This window comes from Chiroxiphia lanceolata, chromosome 7 (assembly GCF_009829145.1).
Source record: "Chiroxiphia lanceolata isolate bChiLan1 chromosome 7, bChiLan1.pri, whole genome shotgun sequence".
Classification (NCBI taxonomy): Eukaryota; Metazoa; Chordata; class Aves; order Passeriformes; family Pipridae; genus Chiroxiphia; species Chiroxiphia lanceolata.
The window spans coordinates 11,660,240-11,680,085 of NC_045643.1; the positions used below are offsets into that span (position 1 = coordinate 11,660,240).

At 39.5% G+C, this 19,846-nt stretch overlaps 2 protein-coding genes across 5 annotated transcripts in view; both read left to right on the forward strand.

Moving 5' to 3' along the window:
- The window catches only part of SPATS2L (spermatogenesis associated serine rich 2 like), an 84,518-nt gene extending 66,975 nt beyond the window's left edge, over positions 1 to 17,543 (forward strand). For all 4 annotated transcript variants that reach the window (XM_032692738.1, XM_032692739.1, XM_032692735.1 and 1 more), the window contains exons 8-12: positions 6,986 to 7,044; positions 10,477 to 10,586; positions 11,129 to 11,231; positions 14,457 to 14,677; positions 16,199 to 17,543. In XM_032692738.1, coding sequence (XP_032548629.1) covers positions 6,986 to 7,044; positions 10,477 to 10,586; positions 11,129 to 11,231; positions 14,457 to 14,677; positions 16,199 to 16,594 — 889 coding nt within the window. In that variant the 3' untranslated portion in view covers positions 16,595 to 17,543. The remainder of the gene's footprint in view (positions 1 to 6,985; positions 7,045 to 10,476; positions 10,587 to 11,128; positions 11,232 to 14,456; positions 14,678 to 16,198) is intronic.
- A 1,142-nt stretch (positions 17,544 to 18,685) lies between these two features.
- SGO2 (shugoshin 2) overlaps positions 18,686 to 19,846 on the forward strand; it is a 28,550-nt gene continuing 27,389 nt past the window's right edge. Inside the window, exon 1 of the mRNA XM_032692734.1 lies at positions 18,686 to 18,690. The gene's annotated coding sequence lies outside the window, so the exon portion shown is untranslated. The remainder of the gene's footprint in view (positions 18,691 to 19,846) is intronic.

A 19,846-nucleotide genomic window follows, 5' to 3' on the forward strand; every position in this document is an offset into this window, starting at 1 on the left:
GTGTGACTGCTGGCCTTTGGTAGTCCTTATGCTTCTAAAGTACAGATTTTCAAATCCTCTTCCAGTTTGTTGTGATATTTGTTTGCCCGTCAGTCACACAATCTAGTCCTTAACTTTGCCAGTGCAGAGAAGGAAAAAACAGTCTCCTGGCATTTAGGTGTCCTTGGGCCCTGCTGGGTTTTCAGGCACCTTGAAAGACCACTGCTTTGACCAAAACCCCTGGGCCCTGTCCCTGCTGCTTGGGGGATGTGAGAGAACCTGATCCAACAGCTCTGGCCTCAGACCAGGTACTTCCCTGCAGAGCTGCAGCATGGGAGAGGGGCTTGTGCTTATACTCTTCTCACGACCTCCAGCAGTCTGGGATCACCTCTGCTGTGCATCAGTGGAGAGAAGGAGCAGAGTTCATGAAATGAGGGGAGTTAGGTTTCGATGAGATACATAATGTCCCCTTTGTGGCCCCTTTGTCTTTTACAGTTACTTGCTTCATCTCTGTATTTTTTTACCAAATTTGTGAAAATAGATTACAGAGGTGAGATCCAGAAGTGGATTACAGTCTCTTAACCTATACTTGATGGCCTTGTGTCTCCCCTCTTCCCTCCCAGTCGTTCATAGGTGTGTTTGTCATCCTCAGTATAATACAAGAACACATGTTTATTGGGGCCATGAAGGTAGACTGTTGCTTTTGTGCATGTCATTTTTGTCAGACATAAACTAAACACAAGAAGGAAATAATTACCTTGAAAAATTTCAACAGACATTAGACCAAAGAACCAGACTCTTCTCTCTTTGTGGCCTCTTTCCAAGGTGTTTTTGGGAAAGTTGCCTCTTCTCTATAGCAAAGCTCAACAACCACCTTCTACCTTGCCAGAGTGTGCTTAGGATAAAATATATAAAACCAGTAAAGTATACCTCAGTAGTCAGAACTGAGACTCAAATAGGAAAGAAATACTTTACAAATTCACGTGAAAATTTGCAGGATGCTAACAAGCCATGGTGCAGCTCATACTCAAAATTGTTTAAGACACTGCCAAATCCCAAGGTGATGCCTTCAATTCTAAATAAATAAAATTTAGAAATGTTCTTTCTGGAAAAGATTTTCCATGCCAGTTTTCAGCCTAAATGTTTCAGTTTTTCTGATCAGGCAGTAAATTTCTAGTTGTTTGTAAAGAGGTCTTAAAAGAAAATTGCAAATAGACCTTTAATTATGGTGGGTTTACCAGACCCCACTGTGCAAGCTGGCTGCTAAATAGAACAATGTTAGTGAAGATAGATAACACAAATAAACACAAAATAAACTTGAATAACTAAAAGCCTTTGGGCATTTTCAGTTCTACTGGGTGGTACACTGCAGAGGGAGGGATTTCTGTGACATTGATTTATCATGTCTTTTTTTTAATCTTCTTATTGTCACACTGTATTAGTGATCAGAATGATCAATGCTTGCTGTGTAAACATTGTACATATGCTACTATGGTGATCAATTAATAACCTTCCAGCATTGTGAACATTTAAATAATGTTGAGCTAATACTGGAAGAATATAATTTACTGAAACATTGCAAGATATATAATGTAACAGCCTTTCCTACAGGTTTATTAATATAAAGAAAACTTGTATGATTTCTCCAATTACAAAGTAGCATGGCTACTCAGTAATCCTGTAAAGCTTGTAATCATCCATTACAGGTGATTAGGCATTATATTTACAGTCTCATCACATCATTCTAGTTCCTTGTGCTGAAAGTTTGACAGGGACAGTTCAGGGATTGAGGTGCAGGATTCTTTTGTGAAATACACAGTTGGCTTAGAGGTTCTTATCAGTTGTCTTTTCACCCTGCTTGTGGGTCAAATATGTTCATGTTAGAAGGGAAATCTGTGCAGGAAATAAGGCATAATACTTAAAGACCAATGTGGAGCTTATCAGGACTGTCCCATGAATTTGCCTGTAATCTCAGCTCAAATATAGCAGAGACAGTAACAGTACTAACATCCCTCAAACTTGCTTGAGTTTGTCAGAAGCTTGTCAGTCTGCACAACTTTAAGGAGCTACTGGAGTCTTTTCCAAAGTGTTGACAGCGCAATGTCACTGGAGAAGGGTGTTTGAAGCCTGAGCTGCCAAACTCCAGCAGTGTCCCACAACTAACTCCCTTCCTCCTGAAAAAAGGGCTCCAACTGTACCTCAGTGTTCCAGCAGCTCTCCTGGTGAACCAGACCCCAGAGGATGCCCATGAAAAAATATCTCTTTCCCCCTTCCAGATGAAGAGCCCTGCTGGAGTTGTTCAGATGCCACAGCTGACACTGTCTTGCTGAGTCTCCAAAACAACAGTCATTCTCCAACTGTGCACAAAGCTGGTTCAAGGGAGACTGAAGCTTATTGAACACCTCAAAATAAAAATTGGCATTTGGAGGGGGTTAACAGGGTTTTGAAAGGACTCGCTGGAGTTACACTTATCAGTAAGCTCTGTGCTATGCAGTTGGGCTTACCTTTGTGAGCTGTGTCAGCATGTTTGCCTCCATGTCAGCTTGATCTTTTTATTTCCCCATCTCTTCAGGCACAATAGGTTTATAATAATGCCTGGAAGAGGCAGAAGGAAGGAGAAGATTCTGGTCATCTGGAACCCTTGTGATTCTCATCAGTAAAGCTATAAATCAGCCAGCCTGGCAATCTGATGCAGCTTTTCTGAAGAGGCACTAATAGCTTTAATCATTTTAGTGGGATTTTGAGGTATTGCAGCTGACTGAAAGTGCATTTTCTTTTTCACTGTGCAAACACTAAATTTCATGCAGTAAACTAGAGGAAGATTAATTTGTTTCCACTAATGTCAGAACAAATTCAGAAATTATTCTGAGTATGAAATTGTGAAATGAGGCAGCTGTCAGCATAATTTACCCCTACCATTGCTGTGCCAGCAACTCACTGTAGTTTGGCATTTGCAGCTCTTTAGCCATTGTATACTAGTGTGAATTCTGCCTGCCTGTGTAAGGCCAAGGCATGACTACTGTCCATTTGACCAGGAATAGAATTATGTTCTTGCCTTTGGAATCAAGCAAAATGATTCCTAGAGAGCTGCTATTTCTCCTGCTGCATCTCATATCCCTACGGCATAAGCACCAGCTGTGTCCTCTATGTTAAGCCTCTGCCTTGCTGTGTCCCTTCAAGAAAATTGTCTCCCTTCCCACCTTAAAATTTGCTAAATCCTGTGCTCCAAACTGCAGATCCTCGCCTGCAGTGAACAGTGTTGTGATGCTGGCAGCTAGAGTTTGATACCCAGGTCCTGATGCTGCAAAAGTGACGGTTAAGAAAAGGACAGAATCGGCCCTTTCAGGAGAGAGGTGCAGTGAAGGGAGACAGAAAAGAAAGAGGTAGTAGTGTTACTCTGTTTTGGCTCCAGCATCAGTCATGGAGTACAAGACTCACTTGATTCAGATCTGCTCTTGAGTCCGGTCAGTGGGAGAGGGGATTTGAGTCCCATTATTTGGTCTACTACAGCAGGGGAACCTGTGGACTCGTGATTAGGGCATGGATTCAGGTACTACTGGAGAGAGAAGTGGTGCTGAGTTGTGTGTTTGTCACAAGAGTCTCAAATGGTATATGGGAATATGTTCAGTGCTGATATTCAAGTTAAGGAGAAGGCATGCTGAAGCCTGATAGATTTTTGGTGCTTGGAATAATCAGAAAAAATTGACAAGATTATGACTTCTCCAAAACATCAGCTAAAGTAGTCTGTTCATGATTTTAAACCTGGTCCCTAACATCTATAGAAGACCTAAGAGAAACAGCATAACTAGAGAGGAAAGAATGAGCAGAATGTTTTCCCTGAGGTGTCTTTAGATCTGAAATGCATTCTGATCCTTGCTCTGCTAGAGCTCAAATCTGGTCATACCTGAGTGTGCAGAAAGTTCCTATAGCACCCAGTATCCAGTTCTCCACAGCACAGCAATGACTGCAGGCTCTACACTGCAGTGTACAGCTTGAGACAACATTTAGGTGTCAAATGGACACTAAGAAGCATTGAAAGAAAGTGCATTCCCAGGAGGCATTGATGAGCTGAGCTTTGAGGAGTTCTCAAAAACAGTAGTGCTGTGGTCTGATCATGATCACCATACTGAGCCCCATTAAGGGGCTGTCTGAGCTTTATGTGAAAATGGTAAGATCCTAGCAGGACTGAGAGATAAGATTTGATCCATCGAGTTTTCCACAGTGTTTTTGTCCTTTCTCCTTCTATATCTCTTAGCATTTAGTATTTTCTTCATATTTGTTTTGTGGGTTTTTTCCTAGGCCAGTTTTTCAGCTTTCTGTCTGTGGTTTTCATTTGTTTAGAACTTTGCTAAGTTCTTGCTGGATGCCTTGTTGCTCAATTTTGCACTGAAGTGCTTTATGTGACTAGAAAGGACTCAAATTGATTCATACACCATTTCCTTAATAATTGACCCTTATGCAAACTAGGAAAAAAATTAACATTTCCTAGTACTGATTGGCCTAGGAATTCCTAAGGAAACATTAACGTTCCCCATATATGACATATGGTAATTTATGAATTCCAAGGTGAGAAATGTGGTTGTGCACTTCCAGATGAGAATTAGTATGTTCCTTTCCTTTAAAGAGAGAGAGGTTGCATACTGTTGGCTGGTAGAAATTAGTGCAGCTGCATTGTCTTCAGGGAAGGGAAACCTCATGAAGATCTGTCTGTTAAAGAAACTTAGTTTATTTCATTAATTAGTCTCACATTGACAAAGGTACCAAACGTTTTTTCTGTCTAGTAACAGAAGAGATATGACTATAAAATATGATAAAGGACTGCTATGGCCTTGTTCCCATTCTGGTATTAAAAGTGGTTTTATTTGGCATCAAAATAAAATGCTATTGGCCAAGCAGTTCAGTAAGGATCTGCTGTTAGAGTTCAGAGAGGACAGTCATGGAATGAACTGCACTAAAACACACTTCTGATGAGCTCTGCTGTTGTGACCTTGTTGATTGAATATTTTTTCCAGACAAAAGTTTGTTTATATAATGTGTGTAGCGTACTGGGAAGGCACTTTTGTAACAGAGACAGAAAAAGCAAAAATATGAGGACTTTTAACTTAAGGGAAAATACTAAAGATCATTAAACCCTCTTTGTGGAGGGTAGAAATAGGTAAGAACTTAAAAGACTCATTTCAGCCACCTGCTGTGAAAACCAAGGAAGTTTATTATACCATGTAGTTACACAAGCTAATTGAAAATAGATTAATTCTGAAAGGCTATCACTATTTAGATGAGCAAGCTGGAATCATCACCTGCTTATTTGGAGTTCAAGTTTAATGCTTATGCCTGGAGAATATTGAGTGCCAACTGGAACAAGTGTGTCCTTTCATTTTAAGATTTGCTCTACCATAAAAAAACCCTGCTGTTTTATTTCCTCTGGTGTGTACGTCACACTAAATTGATCTGGCAGGCCAAAACAATATTTTTGGTCTTGTTCCTATGTATGAAGCAAAAATGTGTTACACAGCAATTTTATTGTCTTGCTGCATTCTTTGCCATCAGCCAAACCCTGCTTCTGTCCCTCTTGTTGGCTGTTGAGAGGCAGTGTAAAGGTCTCCTCCTCTAGAGGTGACATGGTAGGCTGGGAAAACCCAGGGGTGGGACTCTGCAGAGCTGCAAAGCTCCTGTATGAGCTTGGTTAATTTATGGGAAGATTTCAAGGAAGCATGCCATGGCACTTGAACACATTCTAGCTGGTAAATTTTTGGTTGTCAGCTGTGTGTTTACCCTGTGTTCCCCACGCTACCTGCTCACCAATCTTTCCCTGTTTTAGTTAAGGACCTGTCAGTCCTCTACTCTTTAAGGCTTCTGTCTTTGTTTACTGACCACTGAACTCTATAGGATCTTGCCTTTCTTGCAAAGGATGTTCTAGAAAAATGTTTTGAGTTTGAATTTTCCATAATGTCTTTCTTCAGTAGAAGCTGGTTCATATGTAACTCAGTGTCTTCACTGCATACAAAAGCTTATGTTTAAGGATGGTTTTACTAAAAGGGTTGAGAACTCCACTCTTCCCTTGAGTGCATGCCTGGTATTTGACCTACTTTTTGCAATTTCTCCCCTCCACAAGCTGCTTGCATTTACTCACTTATGCAAACATAAACATTAGTATTGGGGGTGTTTATTAAATGTGAACTTAATTTTAAGAGGGGAACTAGTGAGGGGAAAGTGGAATGGCACACCAGAGCACTGTCCACTGGAGAGCATTCTGCAGTGGTGTTGTCTTACTGAAAGGTGTCTCTGGGTTCATGATGTTCATTTACCAGAACTACTGTCTGCTCTCAGCAGACCCACCTGATCAGTTTGCACTTTGACAGCTTAAAAGCACTGTCAGGGATTGTGCACCAGAGGTTTGTGAAAGGAGAAGCACACAATTCCTTAGGGAAAGCCAGGTAAAAGTTGAACCACTCTTTCCCAGTCCTGAAGATAAAAGGGGTCAAGGAAGCTGACCTCTAATATGAAGGTACTCTAATGCTTGTTTACATCACAAACCATTTTCTTGTTTGCCCTGACATATTTTGCAAAAATATCTCTATTTAAGGAAGAGAAGGACCACTTTCCACACATCTTTAATGGTATTTTATTCTTATTATTATGCTGCATTAAGTTGGGTAGCTGCAATGGTGCATGTGGCTTAATTAGGAAACAGACTGCTTGGTCATTTGAGGGTTTCTGTGCTGAGACAGTGCTGAAGAGGTAAATCAGAGTGACTTCCACATCTGTGCAGACACGTGAGCAAGCCAGTGAGATGTTTGTGTAAATCAGCATACACTGATCATCACTAATCTTTTTGTGGTCAGCTTACCTAGATGTTTCTTCAGTTTCAGTTTTTTAAGTCTTATCCATTTCAAAACTGCCCATAATTAAGGTCTGAAGTGTATGTGTAGTTACAGCTTTTGATTTTGATGGAATCCTAGCATGGATTAAATTATGGTTTTTTTCTTTCTTTTTTTTCCTTTTTTAGCATCGTAGACAAAGAAGTGTCATTAATGGCAGAAATTGATAAAGTTAAAGAAGAAGCCAGTAAGTAAAAAAAATACACAGGGAACTTTTGGAATAGCCATGGGAACAGTTGTTTTGTTTGGCAGAAAATTACACAGTCCATAAATTTGGTTAGCAGCATTCCCTCATCTTTCATTGTGTGTATATACAGTCAAATAAGGCTTTGGTGTTCCAGGGTAGTTCCTGTCTGTAGAGGTTATGCATCAAAGTTTCAGTATTATGAAATTAAGGTGAACTAAAAGTTCATATGAAGTAAGATTTAAATTATTTATTCCTTCTGCTTACCTACCAGAGCTTTTTGACCACTCCTTTTTTTTTTCTCATTTCTATGCTTTGTTGATTACTTCATTTTCATTTTTCGATCACTGTTTGCTTGCTTATATTACATATATGACTTAGAATACTGGAAGTTACATGGGGTATATGTTATTGTGTGGCCTTACATAGCTTTAAAGGATAGTAATCAAGCTTATGAATTAGAACAATTAAAAAAAAATCAAAAAACATATGTTTACTGCAGTCTGTTTTCTGTGGGAGTTGATCTGATTCCACGCTTTCATGTTGTCTCTGTTTTTTGCATAGATTTTCATGTATATACATTCTGATTTGGAAAAAAAAAAAAAGGCAAGATGAGCCATGTATACCACATGATACCACAATATCTGTTTATATTCCATCTGGTATATGGTATTTGTATTTACCCCCAGTAATCAAGAGTTTCAATAAGGTTTGCTAAACAAGAAACTAAAGAGTAACCAAAGCATTGTTAGAATGATACTTTGTCTGGCAGATGAAAATATCACTGCTATGTATGCATACAATCCTTTTATTGATTTGTGAATTTAAAGACCTTCCAAGGAGGGTCACAAATACAGGTAACATTCTTGGATGCTTCATTTGCATTTAGAACTCTCACTTAGTTTACAAATATATACTAGTTAAATTTTTATTTAAAAAAAATACTCTAAATCTCTCTGATGCTACCTAAGTCTCTTGCAGCTGTGTATCTGTGGAAATTAAAAGGTAAGAGTTGTTACAGCAAAGATTAGCATTAGTTTGTGTCTTGAATTTCACATGGTAATTTTTCTAGGAATAACATGAGATAGATGTGGATTTGAACTTCATTGTTATTCTGGGGAGGAACTGTGGATGGATACATATCAGCAACTTTTTGGTTGCCTGCAGAGACCAGATAGCCATAATCAGCAACAGGGCATGCACTCACTCCCAGGAAAACCAATGGGAGAATTCCCATTGATCAGCAGACGAGGATCTAACCCCTAAATGCATAAACAAAACCACATTTTGGAAATCCACTGTCCAGGGCTGATGGTATTGTAGGGCCCTTTCATTAATCTTGGCCAGGTTGAATAGTAATTTTTGTAGAAAGTAAACCTAATTCTTATCTACAGGCATGCAAAGTGCTGCATTTGCACATGACATGTTCTGTTTTCCTGTTTTCATGCCAGCTCCACGCATAAGAGTGGATGGCCTCTGTACCTGTTTCTAACAGTGTGGTTTCTGCTGTCTCTCAAGGCTGTTGTAGGCTGTGAAGTGCCTTCAAAAACTTAGGCAGAAAGCTGTTATAGGACTGTAACATGCAAACCAAGATATAAATAATATTATTTATTTTCATATCTCTTTGCTGCACTGGAGGACTGTTTTACAGTGGGTAATCTTACTGTCAATGCTAGGAAAAATTCCAAATATGATCATTTCAGTTTTTAAAAAAAATGGGTATTTGGCTGGCACCTCATGTGGAGATGAGTGCCACTATCAGATGAGATCATGTTTTGGGCAGTCACTTCAGCAAAGAGGATGCTGATCTTGGGGAGGAACAATATTAGTATTACCTAGAATAAGCAATAAATCAGAACTCTTGGACAAAGGAAACCAGCTAGTAAACTGGTTCATTTAATCTGATAGAAGTTTCTTATTCTTGTAGACCATATTCCACAAAAACAAAATTAAAAGATCATCTAGAGAGATAGATACGCACCTACTCTTAGCATAAGTAATAATGTAGGCACAGATTTGCCAACAGGGCTAAAGGAACTGTAGCCACCTGCTGCCTTCCCTGTCCTATGTGACACACACTCCTCCATCGTATGGTTAGTTTGCTCCCAGACAGCTGTAGGAGTGCAGCTGAGTCTCCCTGTGCCTGCTGGACCATGTTGTACTCAGTGAAACACTGGAACAGGTTTCCCAGAGGGGTGGGAGATGCCTCATCCCTGGAAACGTTCAAGGTCAGGCTCTGAGCAACCCAGTCTGTTCAAGATGTCCATGCTCATTGCAGGGGGGTTGGACTAGAGACCTTTAAAGGTCCCTTCCAACCCAGACTATTGAAGATTCTATGGTACTTTAAAAAGAAGGTGCCATCTGATTAAATAAATGATAATGGGTTGAGAAACAAGCTGTCTGTGAAATATCATTAATTCCAGCCTTAAAAATGGCATTACAAAGTGTAAGCTGGTTACGTGACTTGCCAAGTCTGCTGTAGAAATTTGTGGCAAAAGAAGGCAAAGCAGCCAAAATCTCCACAGCTGTAATGGAGTCTGTGGCCTTAGAATAGTTTACAAATACTGCTCACCCTGACTGTATGTGTAAGGTCTAGGCAAAGGACTATGATTGCTTTTATTTTATGTTTAAGTGCTGTATTTCCTCTCTGCCATAAGTACTGATCCCAACAGCCAGTTAATCAATTGTTGCTTTTACACTGAGTCACCATGTAGGTCATAGAGTTTGCATATATTTCATTTTCCACCAAAATTGTAATGTGGTATTATCTTATTATCTTGTATGTTACTAGATCATTGCTTTGTGGTTCATGGTTAATCTTTCCCTATAAGAATATAACTGTTCACCTCTTCCTTATATAAAATATACAAGACAGGCAGTAAAGAATATTTAGCACTTTTTCATAAAGACCGTTGACCTTCAATACTGCTTTGCAGTTGAAATGGCAACTGTGTATATTCTGCTTGTGAAAGCAAAATTGTGATGCCAATGATTTTAATGTAAACTGTATCCGAAGGAAGTGAAATAGCCCTGTGTAGATAAAATATAGCGTGTCTTCAGAAACAGGCTGGTGACTCAATGTAATGCTTCTTTCCATGTCTCTGTGGAAGACTCCCTGATTTTGTGATTAAAACTAAAGCACTGGAAAACTCAAAGCAATATGTCTTTACCCCTGTTTGTCTAAATGTTGAAGGATTGGTTTAACTTTGATTTTCCGACAGCTGTCCCGTTTTCAGGTCTTTTTCAACATCAGGCAATTCAGTTAAATATGCTGATTGACTTAATCTGTACAAGCTGCATATTGGAAGTCCAGTTGAAGTCAAGGGTCCATGTATTTGTCTCACATGTGATGTACAGTGTTAATGCCTAAAGACTGATAAATTCCAGAGCAGTTTACCTTCCTAGCATTAATGACTGACTATTGGTATTTGGCAGTGGAAATCCTGACTGCTCGGCAGAAGAAAGCTGAGGAGCTGAAGAGACTGACAGACCTCGCCAGTCAGATGGCTGAAGCACAACTGTCTGAACTCAGGGCTGAAATTAAGGTCAGGCATTTACTTCTGCTTGGGTATTTTAGCTGTTTGCAGAACTGCCAAGAAAGAGCTGTCATGTTAACATGCCCAGGCTGTTCAGTCCTGCTATAGGCCAACGGGTAACTAGCTTTCCATGTGGAAAGCATAGCTTCTTAAAGCATTATAGCACCTCTGGGCAGTGTACAGATGATGTACAGAGAAATGTATAAGCTATCTCATCAGTGTAGCAGTGGGGAGTTTTGCTGTTTGTGTATCATTTGTAAGACTCAGTTAACAAGTAAACCTGGTAGCTTCAGATTCAGTGACCAAACACATATTCTCTGATGAAATGACCCACTTCCCAAGTGTGGGAGTGATCAGCTCCCACTGGGCTGTGAGACATGTAATTTGGTAAGGACGGGAAAATATTTGGTTCTGCGTAGAAATCTCACGTACAGGGCAGGGTCAACAGTTTGTTGAGCCTTACAGTGAACTTAAGATCAGTTGTTTCCTTTACCATCCATATAGTCTTTTGCTCATAATGTAAATCACTGTTAACGCATCTTATTTTGCAGCACTTTGTGAGTGAACGGAAATACGACGAAGAGCTGGGCAGATCTGCCCGATTTTCCTGTGATACAGAACAGCTGAAGACCCAAATTCAGCTCTGTGGAGAAAGTAAGTGCTGGTGATTGCTCACATGGAATTTCTCAGAACACAGTGTTCCACTTACCTGTTCAGCAGAACTAAAGGCACCTGTGCTGCCTGGGGGAGTGTGTGTGCAGGAAGCCCACTGTGAGTGGTGTCTCTGGATGCAGGAGGCTCACTGAACACACACAGGTCACCTTTACGGTGTGCGACATGTTCGACTCACTGTGCCTGTGCTGCACACTCCACCTGCAGGTGTGCACTGCCCACTTTGTCAGAGGTCTACAGGTATTACTCAGATCAGTTGGAGCTTTCAATCTAAACAGGATTTCCAAGTGGAAATAAAAGTCAGCTCTGGGGAATATGCAAATTCAGTAATTTATAAGTAAATAGTCAATAGGAAGCTTCTCTGTGTGAGCATAGTGTTGTGAGGCCAATTCAGATCTCTCCTGCTAGGAAGTAACTCCCCAGCTTTATAACGGTGTTCACTGTGTTATTCACTGAGTTTTTCAGGAGATAAATGGAGTCTCAAGTCATAGCATAATTAAGGTTGGAAAAGACCTCTAAGATCACCAAGTTCCCCAGTCAACCACCATGTTCACCACTAAACTATGTCATCAATTGCCATATCCACATGTTTTTTGAACGCTTCCAATGCTTAACAACCCTCTCCATGATAAAATCTTTCCTAATATCTGATCTAAACCTCCCCTGGTGAAACTGGAGACTATTTCCTCTCATCCTGTCCCTTGTAACCTGGGAGAAGAGACTGATCCCACCTTGCTACAATTTCCTTTTAGGTAGGTGTAGAGGGTGATAAAGTCTCCCTTCAGCCTTCTTTTCTCCAGGCTCCTCTTTTCAAGTCATCTACCCTTCTGCTTGGAAATTCAGGTTCACTTTTTTGCTTCTAGTATCGTGTCCCTTTTGCAAAATAAGAGATTGCCTATTTCTCATCTTTGTTGTGATTTTTTCCCTCCACCTAAAAAAGTAAATGCTGTAATGCTTTGTCCAAAATGTTACCCTGTCCCATCGTATCCCATCAGTATCATTATCCAGGAGAAAACTGTTAAAACAGTACTGAACTAGTGCATCTTGGTGGAAGGAAAATGATAAATGTTTTCAAGTAGTTACTCAAAACAGAAAAAGGAGAAAATACTACACAATCTGCCAATACGATCTTGTGACTGCACAGCTAAAGAACTGACTGCTTGGAGGCATAACCAGTTTAATTCAGTAGACCATAAGAATTGCTTTTGCAGAACACTTTGAAAATACATCTAACCCTATATCCTGTCGCTGAAGCCAACTCAGGATGTTTCAGAAGAAGGCATAAACTTCCCAGTAATGCATCTAATTGTTTACAGTCACCTCGTAGACCCTCTCTCATACCCTGAAGCATAAGAGATTGAAAATTCTATAGAGATTATCCTGACTAATAATACCACAGCTGCTATTGATACAACCATAGATGTTTTTTTTAAACTCATTGAACTACTTTCCTAAATAACTTCCAGCTGCAGTTAATTCAGCAAGTTAATTATTTATACCTCATTTCAGTAAAGCATTACATAAGCATAGTTTGATGCAGGCCTGTTCAAATTGGGTCAGTGAAGTCAAAAGAGCAGCTATTAGTAGGGGAGCAGTGTCATCCTAGAAATGACTGATAGTGCACTGACTGAAGAACTTAGCTCTTATCTGCCCTCAGTGACCTTAGATGAGCAACTCATGATGTTGGATGTCTTTGACAAGAGCTTTTCAGTGCAAAAGATGTTTCTGTTAGGAGCATGAGGCCTATAGCTAAGAACAGCCACTGTTGAGGGCTTTAACAAAAGCAATAACCAAACCCACAGAGCTTGTGCAAAGCAAGGCATGTTCTAGCATGAGGAGAGGGTGGAAAGCATACACTCACAATGAAGGCCAGGAAGAAACAAAAATAATTGGACTAACATATAACCAGAATGCCCAGTGTTTTGTATTTTCTCTGAATTTTCAGAGAGAAAATTCAGTCCACTGTGCAGATCATTGCATTGTTTTTCTGAAGAGGGCACCTAGTAGGAGAAGTAGCTGATGTTGTTACAAGTAAGATCCTCAAATAATCTGACAGATGATGCTCAGTTACTAAAATTTTTTCTTACCTTCTTTCTCTGTAAGTGAAAAAAATAGAAGTACCTCTTGGATAAAACAGCAGCTGTCTCTCTGAAGTAAACCTCAGTTTTATCATCTGTACCAGAAGGAAACAGAAAAATTCCATAATCAGAAAAATTACGATCAAGAACTTTGTTAGCCTCAGCATTTCTTTGAGACTGCTTGGGGCTATTTCACAGAAACAGCTTTAAGAGCCTGTGGAAATGCAGAGAAGAATAAGGATTTTTTTGGTGCACTTCACATCCAGACATGACAGTGCTTAGTAAATCAGGCGATGTCAAAATATTAAGAAGTAGGGAGTAGGAATATACTGAGATGAACAGTAATGGTTCCTGATGGTGCAGACTGCCATGGTCTACATGAAGTTGATTACTGCATTGCATTCAGTTCCAGTTTTTATAGATATTCATGGTACAGAAGAACCTTTTTTACCCATCTCCATAGAGAGGGATAAGCAACAGGCACTAGACTATTTTTTTTTCATCTTAAAAATGTGTAGACATTCTAGGGCAGCTTTCATGGCTGTTGCCTGTAGGTAGTACATATGTAGACAGCAATGACAGCCATGGTTCCATGATCAGAGAATAATTTGGAATAGAATTTAATCTGTGATGTCTGCAGACACAAATTCCTTTGACCTCAAGCAGTCAAGAGAGTTACTGGCATATCACTTCCCACATTTCTTCCTTTGTTGCATGAAGACTCCTGTTACCAGGGGCATTATTGATAGGACAAGCAGTGCATGGAGTGGTCCTGGCAGCACATGTTCAGCTCAACTGGTTACAAGTTGACAAGCAAACCAATAGGTGCCAGGAATTTTGAAAAATTCTCTTGGATGACGAAAACTTGGCCTTCTGCCAGACTCCTTCCAGTTTTAGTGCAGTGCCATCGCATTGGCTCTTCTGTCTCCAGAAGTGCTCCACAATGAGGCCATTTTACAGAAGTAAAACACTATGGCCTAACTCCAACCCAAGTTGTCTAGCTTACTTCATTATTTAAAGCGAGGCTGGAACAATGCTTCCAAAATTAAGTGTAAGCAGAATAATAATACATTCCTATGTTTAGATGTTGATCATTTAACTGATAACACATAATCTTTTTCTTTTATAGTTTCTCACCCAAAGAACAACTATTCCTCAAGGACACCATGCAGTTTAGTGCTGTCTTCAATGACCTCTCATGCAACAACTGGCAAGCAAAACACACACACACGGAAGTCCTCTAGTAATGCCAAGAACTCTGATAATAAAACAGCCAGCATTAAAGTACAAAGTCATCTTTCTTCCAATCCTACAGAATCTTCTTCTCAAGGAATTCCAACAAATAAGCAGGTAAGAAACCAGTTATGAACTAAACTAAATTACTTAAGAAATCTCGGGAAAATATGCAGCATTGAAAGTTGTTAATACAAAATCAAGTACGGGTTTGCAATCTTTATATTTAATTAATAATTTTTGAAAATATGCAAGCATGTATTTTCCAGTTTCATTTTCAAGTCAGCGTGAGCATTCGGAGTGGAAATACCAGAAATGCCATATGAGCAAAGATGGCTGTCAGGTGTTCAGAAGTAACTAGTGGCAGTTAATAGACTGAAAAAGAAAAACCCTCCATAATAGCTAACTGCCCTACATGCTGTGATGGAGAAACATTTAGTCCTGATACTTACCAAATGGTCAGCTGATGTGCTGTTGAAGCACAATTATTAGATGCATTTTAAAAGTAGAATCCTGCTGGGTTTAAAAGCATGTTATTTCAGAAGCTCTACAACACAGCTTATAGTATTATCCTATACTGGAAGCTATTTTGTTATATGAGCACCTTAGAATGTCCTTCTACTGTTGGTCTTAGGTAAAGCTGCCACTGAAGTTGCTCTGAATTTTGTCCCAGAAGGGATTTTAGGATCAAGTAGATGCCTGAAGAGAAACAAAAGAGCATTACATAATGTCAGTACATACATGGAATCAGCTGCCCTGGCAGGCATGCAAATAGAGGGTAATTTAGCCACTTCCTGGTAAAGATCAGAGCATCCTCTGAACAAGATATCACAATGGACGTCTCTTCCACAATGTGGATGCTTCACTTGACTTTAGTTTACATGTTAATTTCTGTTCTTCCTGCAGTCTTTCTGTAGTATTTTCACAACACTTTACTAGGAAAGGTATTTTCGTGATTTTGGAAAAAATCAGTCAGTGTCAAGTTCTTCAGCACTTCTTAACTGCTCAGAGAATCGTAGAGTACCCCAAGTTGAAAGGGACACACAAGGATCACTAAAGCCCAAATCGAGCTCTGCACAGGACCATCTCCAAGAGTCACATTGTGTGCCTGAGAGCATTGTCCAAAGGCTTCTTGAACTCTGTCAGGCTTGGTGCTGGGACCACTGCCCTGAGGATCCTGTTCCAATGACCAGCCACACTCTGGGTGAAGAACATTTTCCTAATATCTAACCTAAACCTCAGCTTCATGCTGTTCCCTTTGGTCATGTCACATGTAACAGTGTTGGTCCTTTTGGCTTCCAAGGGACCCTCATATGCAATTTCTGTTGACTACAACCCACAGAGTCATTTCCTCAACAGCTGCTCTTGAGCTGTCTAGTATTTCTGTATTCTCTTAAATCATGGCAGACTTTAATTTGGCATCAGTTGTGAACCTGCCATCTATATTTTCAGGCTACTCAGATGTAGCATGGTACTCACAGTTCAGCTTTTAAGTGTAATAAAGAGAGAACTGGTAACAGTCAAAAGTGTATAGTGTTTTGCTTCTCCTAGTTACAGTGTTAATTCTAATTGCTATATTTCCTGTCGTATTGGAAGGATTCAAATAACCTGACAGTTATCCAATTTCTTCCTGGGTAGAATGGGCCTTCTAGCCAGAGACGAAGATTCAACCCACAGCACCAAAACATGCGGCTCAATGGATCCCTTAAGGCACAAGGTGCCAGTAATGAGGCAGATCAAAATACAAAGAGTGGCGCCAGGTCTGAGCACAGAAGACAGCAGCATAACAGCTTCAGATCTAAAAATAAAGGAGCTATGAAAAATCAAGAGCAGTCTACAACTGCAAGGACCACAGAGAATCCAACACACTCGGAGAAGAGCCGCCGGAAGCACCACACACCAGACACTGCGGATCACAGGCCTTTCCAAGGCAGTGTTGGCAGGGTGTCCCAATGCAATTTATGTCCTGCAAGGAGGGAGGTCTCTGCTGATGCCACTGTTCTTTCAGTGCCAACTGTGACTTTGGTGGCTTAAAATGTCACAGTGATGGCAGGCAGAGAAATTTAATCTCGTCATTTTAGTTTCTTGCTCGAAATGCTTGTTGGTGAAGAAAATAAGTCAGAACATAGTCTTTTAAATCTGTTGCTGCTTAAAACTTGTTGATATCTTTATTACTTACTAATTATCAAAATTAAATCATACTTTCAAGGCTTTCCCCAATATCTTCACATTTATTTTGTCGTGACAGTACGGAATCTTACCAAAGCAGCATTTACTTCTTAGAAAAATGAAATCTAGGTTGGAAAAACAAATTGATAATTAAATTCATAATAGCAAAAGCCTCTTGTAGATATGTGGTTATACCAGTCAACATTATTTTTTGTAGAACAGCCTGTGTTAGAAGGATCCCAGAAAGTCTGTATGCTGTGATCTGCAATGAAATCAGATGATCTTGTAGAATTTTTCAGCAAATCTCTATACATCTCTTTCTTTCTGTGCGTGTATACACATACATGCATGCACACTGTATACACAGAGAGTTTTGTTATATACAAGAAGAGTTGAAAAGGCAGTTCATTTGATTTTAGCTTATTATTCCATAATCTGAGATCTTTAAGTTCAAGTATAAATTGTATTAAATGTATTACATATTGGTATTTTTCATGGACAAACTATTTTTATGAGGCTGAGGAAATATGCTCATTTAAGTTTGGAATGTATATAATAATGGCTATTCAGATGCACAGCCCTGTTCTCCATCCTTATCAGCCACTTTTCTATGACTAGTTGGATTTATTTTTTTGCATATGAAAAGTTGCAGGTCTTCTAGACTTGAATTCAAATTATTTTTCTATACTTTTGCTGTAGGAACCATCTGTCCATAATGAAAGCTATGACTAATAAATTACTTAGTCTTTATGTTCTGATTCTGTATTTCAGAAAACCTGTTTCTTCCAAAAATTAAAATCTTCTTTCTAAAATATCCTGGTGTTTGCTGCTTTGCAGTGCCTAACCTTTGTATCTTATTCAAATTGTATTTGCTTAGTTCAGCTGGTATCAGTGGGAGGCTTTCAGCTGAGTTTGGATTGAACTTTGCTTTTAGTTGGATTCTAATGCCACAGTGCATGAAACAACCTTGCCATGAGAGCTGTCTCCACCCTGAACACACTTTTAATGTAAGTTATTGTTTAACATAGTAAGGTGTCAGAATCCAGACCTGGCATCAAGTGAACTAGTGACCTAAGTGTCAGAATCAGAAAGGCGTAGAAGGTCAGTAAGATTGACCTCCTGTCGAGGTTTCAGTAAGAGCAGAAGGATACTTACAGATCTTTAAAAGTTTATGCCTAGGTTATTGTTTACTATTGCTTTTTACCAATTTTCTTCTGCCTAATTTCTGTTTGTTGACTGCACAATTCCTTAGTACTAACTGGTTTACTATTCCTCTGTGGCCTTTGAAAAGTAATCTTCAAGTGTAGAGTGAGGTGCATTCCTTAATTTTTATTTCTTTTGATATCTGTATGCAGTGTCCCACATATGAATATCAGTAAAACCTGATATTAAAAGGCAAATAACTCATCTTCATCTGGAAGAGTGGTGAAAGAAAAATAAACATACATAGATAGACAGTGACTTTCTTAGTATTGCAAGCACTGTTATTATCCTATTTAATTACCTATCACACTTTTAAGCTGAATGTTTTTACATAGATGGAATGGAAATTCCAGAATCTTTGTTGTGCAACACCCATCAGATAGGTAGCTTTTCAAAATTTATCTGCTTCCTTATAGATTGACCTGTAACCTCACTCTAAGAGATGTAATTACAAATTCCAGGGAGATATTACACGGGAATCTTCTTATATTGTCCTTATGTAAGTTGTGAAATTTATTTGTCTCTTCTCCTAACCCTTCCTAAAAAAAAGAGGAATTTATCCTTTTTAAATTTATCTAAATTATTTATTTATCTATAATGACATTTATTCCTTTCCAATAGCTTTTGCACTTGACAGGATTACTGGAAGTTATTTTATTCCCTAAATCTTCTTATTCTCACAAGCAGCCTTCTACAAATAAATAACATCCATAACATAAGTCATAATTCAGCACAACAGGACCACCTTGTGCTCTTCAGTACCAGCTAAGCTTTGAAGTACTGGTGCCTCAGTATGTGACAGACCCAGGCCTAACAGGTGAAAGATGACATTTCTCTCATGATGCAAGAGTATTTTCTTTGTTGAGAACTGCATGGGTTTGGTTGGGCTGGGGAGTGGGCTGGTTCTGGGGGTGCTGCAGTTTTAGCACACCATGTGTTGTCTGCTATCTGTGCTGATTTTGGAAGTTTATTGCACTACACATTTTAACTACATTATGTGGCTGTTCTCTGAAGTGTAGCTGTGTCAGAACAGTATCTCTTCATCTTTCATTTTGTGTGTCTCTGTGTGCTTGGAATGATATCTGCCAATTTCTAGGAGTGTTTTACTGTGCACAGTAGTTGTGAGTAACCAAATGCTCTTGGGCCCATCTTCAGTGGAGCTGTGGTTTTATTTTCTCATTACAGAGATGGCTACATGCAGTACTCCTTTTAATGTTGGGAACTTGTACAGGGGTCAGTGAGGGAACTAAGGGGAGGGCAAGGCTTGGCTTCCAGGCCAGTCCTCTTCTATAAAAAGTGCCCTCAATTTGCAAAGCAAATACAGCTGTTTGACATCACTCAAACACAAACACGGAATTCCCACTGCACTTTGTATGGTCTTTCAGAAGTGGAAACAGACCCTAAAGGGCACTATTGTAGAGCAGGTTGGATCTGTTTATCTTCTGTGCAAGATTAAACTCAGAGTAAGGGCAGAATCCAGCAAAATAAAGATACAAATACACAGCTGGAAAACTAAAAAGAGAAGGTAACTTAATACAGTCAAACTGTTTGGAAAACTTAGATTAGTTAGCCATGTTTGGAAAAAAAAAATTAAAAAAAAGTCACTTAGTGTGCTTGAAAATGTCACCCTGAAAGAGAAACTAATCCTTCTGGAATGGAAACATTGATCTTTCAATGCTTTCCTGGACCCTGTTGTCGTAGGGGAAGTCCAGGTCTGAACTTGTATGAGTGTGAGTCTCTTATCCTATCAAGTGATTGGGCATCAAGTGAATCTGCATCAAGATTTTATCAACCAAATACATCCTTCCTGTTCATAGACTTGTGACTACAGCAGAGGCACTGAGATCCAGAGGCCTCGAGTTCCAGTACCACTGCCAGTAACCCATGTGAGGATACAAGAGAAATTTGCCAGAA